Raw genomic sequence first — 8,328 nt, forward strand, 5'->3', positions numbered from 1 at the left:
GGAACTCTGCAAAAGTGACAAGTATTAGGCTGTCACCCTCAGGTTGGAAGACTCGTGGTCGGTCTGTGCATTGTGGTGCAATCTCGGACTGATTTGCACAGATGTCTGCATGAGCCCTTGTATATTTATTTTGAAAAAAAGTGTCAGCTAGGATACAGTGGTGCATGTTGGCGACAGCCGTTTCACGCAGCTCTGCACCTCCGCTCCTCAGCTGAGAGGTGCAAAAAACAAATGAGTTAAAAAACAGCTTTTGTTTTTGGCTAATGTCAAGACATACTGTATTATACATAATTCTAAAAAAGCAATGATATCACAGGAATACACTTGTGTCATTCTTTTCGTTTAGACCTAGGGTTCCCATTGCATGGGTATGAAAAATATATTTCTGGCATGTCTCGATTAACAATATGTACTTTGATTTACAAAATCCATTTTTACAATTTATTCATTAGTATATCTGATTCGTAGATTACATTTCAAGGTCAGAAAAAGAATTTGATGCGTTTGTAAATGCTGACAAAAAGGCTGTTGCCTATATGTGCCAGCTTCCTCCCTCTTTACCCTAGCTGCTACATTTTTTTATTCAAAATAAAGATATAAGACACTTATGGAGAGTGCCCCTTTTTCTTTCTTCCTTAGCGTTTGGTGTCTTCTAATCTTGGAATCCTTGTTCTTATCAAGTTCTCATTAAGAAGTTTATACAAATGGTTGGAGGAGGCAGTTATGTAGAGTTGTTAGGGCCTTCGCCACCTTCACTATCAAATTATTGGCACCTGCAAGCACAGTTTTTTTCCTTGAGGGACACAGTATGTGCCCATCCTGCACAGCTCATGCAGTGCGCAGCAGACTAGCATTTGTTGCTGACTTCTGTGCTGTGTATAGGGAATAACTGAATTGACAAGGCATAGCTACCGGGGGGTTCAGAGGGGGCGGTTGCCCCGCGACCTGTGCTCTGATGGGGCCCACTAGGAGCTACGCTGCTGTAACTGTATCGGTGTGCACAGCGTGCCCATACAGTTACACTCTGTGGCAGAGTAGGGAGAATCGATCTCTCTGCTCTGCCTCCTGGCCACAATGGGTCCCCTGAGCAGCAGAAGAGGCCCGACATAGCAAGTTCAACTATATCGGCTGGACAAAGGAGGACAAGGTGAACACAGGGTTAGACTATTAAAATAACTAGGGATCCTTAAGATTTTATACATCAAGGTTCTAGAAAAAAATTTGATGAGAAGTTTTCTGGTTATTATCCAAATCAAATCAGCAACCTTCTGCTATGTAGAAGAGTCTTTTCTTTGCCACCCACCAAGACAGCTCCAAAGCCTTGACGGTACGCTATCAGTTACATATCTTGTTTAGCGCATAATGTCGGCAACAGTCAGATTAGTCTGGTATTTATTTTGTGAAGACTTTTATTGAGAGATGATAAAATTATCATGGAGATCCACCCATCAAGTGGTATTCTGAGGAAGGAACGTCAAATACATAATTATCAGCAATTACTGCACCTGCATTCATTCCTGTCATCATTTATCTTTCCTTATGAGATGGGAAATGGGCTACAACTCATAGAGTAATCCTTTCAAAATCCTCTAATTTTAGGATATTATATTGTGCCGAACAACTTATGGGTGTGACATGTAGTAAACTGAGATCAGACATATTTAGTTATTCTCTGACAATATCATTTATAACTTCAGAAAAAGTTTGAATACCAGCTGGGTTGCGAATACGAATTATTTTATTGATGGGTGGACACTTGTATGGTTATTGCATTATTCATAGGATTTACAGTCAGAAAAGAATAAGTCAACCAGCGCCTATTAATCAAAAAAAGCACCTATTATAAGTTTTTTTTTATAGATGGACAGTATTGTTTATAAGGGCTCGTTCATGCATCTATTTTTCATACCTTTTTCATACCTGTGCTTATCCTTTTCTAGAACACAAACATGTTATAGCCTATTGCTCGTCTCACATGTCCCGATGATCTGAAAAAAATCCTGAAAAACGGACCTATGTCTGAGTTTGGTCCAATTCATTCACCAAACTCACACATTTCAAAGAATGGTTCAGTGATGTGAATGAACAGCAGATAGCTTCCATCTTTTTTGCATTCTGGTGCTGTTCAGTTGATGGAATCTGCTCGTTACAAGCCAACCAGGCCCTTTCTGCATAGGTGTAATTTTAACACTAGAGGTAACTCTTTTACTAAACACAATGCAAACTTTATCGTTATCTCCCTTTGAACATTATTCTCCATCACAAACCATTTTTAAAGGGGTTATCTAGGACTATATATTTATATATAGTAATATGGCCTAAGCGCTAACAGGGTGCTCAAGTGGGAATCCATGCCCAGATACAATAAGGATACAATAAAGATGAGAACTATGACATACTAGTGCATTCAACCCATTACACATGGCCGTGCTAATTATTGCTTTTTTTTGTCCATATCAAAGCACACAAAGTCTGTAATGCTTAGCTGCCTTAGAGTTATATGAATCCACAAAAGGGTACCCATAGAAGTGTATAATGCCCTACTTTACCTCTGTATGGATCTAAGGAAGAATATCACCATAATACAATGTGGCATGGAGCTCCATATGACAGCCCACAAAGTCTATACTGCCTAGCTGCCTCAGAGTTGTGTGAACTCACATGAACCCACCCATTATACTTGCACCCATAGAAGTTTTTAATGACCTACTGTACCTCTGAATGAATGTAAGGCAAAATAGTTGAATAGCACACTTTCATGGGAAGAACCATATAGCAACCCAGAAAATCCATACAAGATTTCACGATGGAGCATGCCATATGGCCATGATGATCATCAATCCTTCTCCTTCTTAGACCTGAGTGCTGTATCAAGTACGGTATTATTTCCGTAAAAATGTAAGCTATATATTTCCATCTAATTAGAATCCGATCTATGTGAGTTTTTTTCATACATAATAAAAGTAATCCATATACACATTCACAAACTTTGCATCAAAATTTAGCTTTATTGAAAAGACGTTATATTTAGCAGTACCATATATATGATAAATACACCTCTTGATATATAAAATACATCACTCAGCAGGAAAAAAGCATAGAATTTAAACATGGCCTTCATAGGAAAATCAGAAAATGAAGGTAGCAGCTTTGATGTGAATTGTACGTCTGATGGGACTGTGGGACTAATCAGATTTTCTCTTCGTGTTCTTTTACTTGTTGTGACACCACTCTTCCATTCACATATTCCTCAACGATGGTTTTAACCTTTCGGGACTTGACACTTTCTAAAGGAATCAATGCAAAACTAGTATTAAAAAAAAACAGATGCCAAGAATCAAAAACATAAAGCATCAAAAACATAAAGTACAATATCTGCCCAAAGATTTTGTGTATGTTCCGAAGCTACTGACCACAGTCTTAAACTCTCCTGCTGCATTACAGGAGACCATCCAAGCTGTAGAGATTGTGGACAAGCTTGTTGAATTTTTCTGGTACCAAATCAGCAGAATCATGAATGCAGCACGGGAGTATAATTATTCCAATGTAGAGTATTTGTGTGATATAATTTGCTTACCTTTTGAAACTGGAGGGGAAGTCTGGACTTTGCTGAAATAAAATAACGTAGCATTAAAAAATGTATACATTATTTGCTAGTCATTCAATGGAATGCAATGAAACCTCTTTGAGATGAAAGTTAGTACATAAATAAAGAAAGAATGAATAAAAAAGGCAATCAAGATCGATCAAAAACAACCTAGACTGGATAAAGCGTTGTCATCTTTATGGTGGACCTTTGAAAAGGTTTCACTATATATTAAGTCATAGAAGGTTATGCCCACCAAAAGTACTGGCAAGTCCTCCATCAAAACTGCAAAGTTCCAAGTACTAAATTCTTCTTACCTGGATTCACCTTCCAGCAAGCAACGATAGGTCTCAATTTCTTTCTCTAGTCTGGTTTTGATGTCTAGGAGTTGATCGTATTCCAAGCCTTGCCTTTCCATGTCAGTTCTAACTTCACACAGCTGTAGCTCTAAGATGCTAATCTTCTCTTGGATCTTCCCAAGTTGTACACAGTAGTTGCCCTCTGTCTCAGCTAATGAATTTTCTAGAGTTTTTTTCTATTGAGAGAAATTGAGCAAATTAAATCTTTATTTCGATGTTAGATTGTGGTTCATTTACATCAATGTTACTTGGAGAGAAAGACATGGTTAGACATTTGGGTAGATACATATCTTGTGAAAGTTAGAACATGAACATGTTTAAATCATTGATTATTTATGGTCCATACCATAGCCTGAGCAGCTTGCAGTTCAATATCCAATGCTTGTACAGAGCGTTTCAAATCTGTGATTTCACTCTTGCTGGACTGGATTTGTTCAGCCCCAGATGAGATCTCTTTTTTGAGAGATTTGCACTGAAATAAAGCCAAATATTTAAGCATAACTAAAAGCTCTCAAAGAGAAAATTTTTCATATTGGTTGTAATGGAGGTCTAGTTTGGTTTACCGCTTCATTAAATTGAGCTTCTGCATCTCTACGATTCTTTTCTGCCAGTTCTTCATAGTCTGATCTCATATTATTTAGAATTTCAGTGAGGTCAACTCCAGGAGCCGCTTTCATTTCCACTGTTAGTTCTCCTGTAACTCCTTGGAAACTCTTCATCTCCTAAAAACAGTGACATTTTTGAGGGTCTATAATTTTGTATTTCAACAGGAGAAAATGTGTTTTGGATTACAATTTCATACACAATAAGACAGTATGGTTAATATGAAGTATGAATAAATTAAATGGTAGGAGTTTGTGTACCTCTTCATGGTTCTTCTTCAGGCTAATAAGTTCCTCAGTCAAGTTTTCAATCTGTGACTCAAGGTCACACTTGGACAAGTTCAGGTCATCTAGCACTCTTCGTAGACCATTAATATCAGCCTCTACACTTTGACGGAGGCACAGCTCATTTTCATACCTACAGGAAAGTTCAGACCATCAGCTTAAGCATCATTAAAAGCTAAATTTAGTTATTTAGCTATAAGTCAATGAATAGAAAACTTACTTGATCTTGAAATCATCAGCTGCCAGACGGGCATTATCAACCTGAAGGATGACTCTTGAATTATCCATAGTTGCAACTTGAATCTATGGAAATAATTATTACAAAAAGAATTGCATAATAGTCTCAAACACCCATTTTCAATATTTCTGTGAATCAACCCTACATTTTGACAATGTAAAATATATTTTTATCTAGGAATCAGTACCTGCTTCTTGAGGTCCTCAATTATATTGAAATATTTGCTATAGTCCCGATTTGGCTTGTTATCTTTGTTGTGTTTCTCATACCATTCCCTAATTTTGCACTCAAGATCAGCATTGGCATCTTCTAATGCTCTCACTTTACTCAGATAAGTGGCAAGACGATCATTAAGATTCTGCATGGTCCCCTTTTCATCACCAGACAGGAGGTTATCTCCACCAAAACCACCAGAAACACCACCACCAAATCCACCACCAAAGCCTCCAGCACTAACCAAGTTACTACCAAAGGCAGCACCACCACTTAAGCTACCACCAAAAGCACCTGCTCCACCATATCCAGCTGAAACACCTCCACTTTGGCTTCCACCATAGCCTGCAGCGCCACATGCTCCTCCAGAGTTTCCAAGAAATGAGCAAATGGCTGTCCCATATCCACCACCTCCAACAGATACTCTTGAAGATGCTGAGCCTTTTTGGTAAGACATGTTCTTGATAGATGCTAAGTAAGCCCTCCTGGTTTAAGTATGCGAAAGAGATAGCAAGCTTACTTCTCAAGTAAACATAGGCTTTATATATCATAATAACTGGGTGGTTTCTTTTAGTACAGCCTCTAAATCCAATTTTGGCTCTAAATTTCTTGATGAAATGTTAATTAAAATGTATACCTAATGTGTCCACTTGGCCTAATTTGTAAAATGCCTTTGGGCCCTTGTTAAGATAAAATGATATAAGGGTGGAGCATAGATAAGTATTATTTTATTTCCTTTAATCTGTTAGACAGATAATTTATGTTTTGAAACCTTTTCTCCCTCCCTTCTCCCAGATTCCGGTTTTATAGCTGAAATTTACATGCATGATTTCCTAAGGAAAATTCCTTTGATATTATGCAGTCGTCAAACCATTAATTTGCATCATACGTTTAGATAAAATTCTGCGGAAAGCCATTGAGAAATTGCAACAGATACAGCATTCAATCCATTTTACAGATCTTAAAGGATTTTCCAAGTTCTCATAGCATTGGCCATCAGTATTCAATTGGTGGAAGTTATATTTTTCACACCTCCTGTCAATCAGATGTTTGAGGGGCCATGGTCCTCAGGAAGCACTACAGAGACTTCTGCTTTGTTATCCTTCATATGGTCTACATTGTACTCGCTATACTGGGATGTGCAGAATTGTTTCTTATACTTTATGGGGAAAAAGCTTACATTTCTAGTACAGTTCCAACTATTTAGACACTGTGGTAGTAAACAGTGTACAGGACACTTCAGCAGTGCCCAGCACCTTCACTTAGAGTTGGACCTTCACCCATTAAAGCTTGTTTCCCCATTATCGGTCAGAAATCAGGCTGCCAATCACCTGATGAATGAGCAAAACACTTGTTTAAATATTATCGTCCTGTCTAAACAGATGTGCTGCCAAGAACATTGATAATCTGTGCATACAATATGATCAAGTTAACAATCATTTCCTATGCATGGAAGTGTGGTCAACTTTCGATCTGTCTAAACAGGTTTAAACACTAAACATTCGTTGATCGACTTTCATATAGATGATTGACAGTCTTTTAGATGTCCGCAGTAGGCCAGTGTCAAAAAAGCATTAGTGACTTTTCAGTTAATAGGAGGGCATCCTATGTTAAAGGGGTTAGCAAAGCTAATCATACAATGTCAGATCGTTGGGTGACCGACACCAAACACCTCAATGATCAGCTGTTATTATCTCCTGCCAGATGTATTCAGTGAATGGAGCTGAACAGCACAGCTTAATTTACTATATACTGGCCTCTTCTGAGAACTGCATACACGATGCATCAGCACACTGCAACTAATGAATACATGAACTCCAATATTGCCTCAAACATTAAAAACGTAAAGGTACTTAGTTATGTTTTTTTGATCAAAGAGCGCAAAAGCTATCCAGCCACGTCAAGGTGACCTTTTAATATGGATGGTCCCTAGCCACTAAATGTCTTACCACTATATGTGTCAAACCAGCCTCATGTGAATTGGGAGTGAAATGGAAACCAGGCATGCTCGAAATTAAAAGCTTATGTGGTCAAGATGGGTGCATAAAGGTGCTGATCTATGGGATGGTCACACTCCCAGATATTTTCTCCTAAAAAGAAAGACTAGGGCCCACACATCTTTAGTATTAAGTTATTGCACAGGTGCACAAATAAAAATTTCTACACCTGTCCATTAATGTAATACTATGGGTGTGTGGGTCCTTTTTTTTCTTAATCTTTTCTTTTTTTCTGTAACCCATGTGGAGACATGGGGGGGGGGCACTGGGTGCTCTCATCCGCAAGCCCGAGACCACATAGACCAGGATTCATCCCACTGAACGCCTGCTCTCCTTTCCTGTGGGCATCATACTACTCAGACAACAGAGGGAGAAGGTAAAACAGTGTGGCAATACTTTATGGAACCACCAACAGACAGTATTCTTTCAGCTGGGGTTGTGGTCCCCTAAGCTGACATCCTGTAGAATTAAATGTGTGTCCGTCTTGATGAAGCCATGTTGTCCTGGTAGTTGTTGTCAAGTCACTGTTGATACAGACGCATATCCCCCTTATATAGTTCACAACTCTCCTTCAAGCCATCATCCACAGGTCAAGAAAAAGGTGTGATGAGATTAACTTGCATTGTTTGTGTATTTAATCACTCTGCCTAGTTTGTCCTCCTCTGTTTTGCAGGATAACAAACTAGCTGGCCTTTTACAATATGCAATTAACATATTAACAAATATCAATTGTTCCATGATCCTGCGGCCCTGTTCTCCAAAGATAACAGATAATAAATTACAGCAATATTGCCTTGCGCTGGCGTGTACTCTGGAGGACAGAGAATGAAGTTCAATCCAATATTGCGGCCAGCATGCAGCCAGCGGGTAAGGAAAGGGTGAATCAAACACCCGAAAACCCCGCCCATATTACCCAAAACTGGTCCCCCTAAATTCAGGTGACAGGTTCCCTTTAAAGGGTCATCATCTCTTGACCTTAGTAGAAAATCGTCACAAAAAGTGTTGCTCACTTTGAAGAACCCATTGTGTCCTTACACAGGCAATACAT

General features: G+C 38.7%; 1 protein-coding gene across 1 annotated transcript; it reads right to left on the bottom strand.

The window, feature by feature from the left end:
• Positions 1-2,991: 2,991 nt before the first annotated feature.
• On the bottom strand, positions 2,992-5,801 carry LOC143765591 (keratin, type I cytoskeletal 12-like). The gene is made up of 8 exons (XM_077252429.1): positions 5,258-5,801; positions 5,053-5,135; positions 4,809-4,965; positions 4,509-4,667; positions 4,292-4,417; positions 3,904-4,121; positions 3,578-3,609; positions 2,992-3,287 (listed from the first exon to the last, which is right to left on the bottom strand). The coding sequence occupies exons 1-8, from the start codon at positions 5,738-5,740 to the stop codon at positions 3,190-3,192; spliced, it is 1,356 nt and encodes a 451-aa protein (XP_077108544.1). The 5' UTR covers positions 5,741-5,801; the 3' UTR covers positions 2,992-3,189.
• Positions 5,802-8,328: the final 2,527 nt, after the last annotated feature.

The sequence above is a fragment of the Ranitomeya variabilis genome, chromosome 4, assembly GCF_051348905.1.
Source record: "Ranitomeya variabilis isolate aRanVar5 chromosome 4, aRanVar5.hap1, whole genome shotgun sequence".
Taxonomy (NCBI): domain Eukaryota; kingdom Metazoa; phylum Chordata; class Amphibia; order Anura; family Dendrobatidae; genus Ranitomeya; species Ranitomeya variabilis.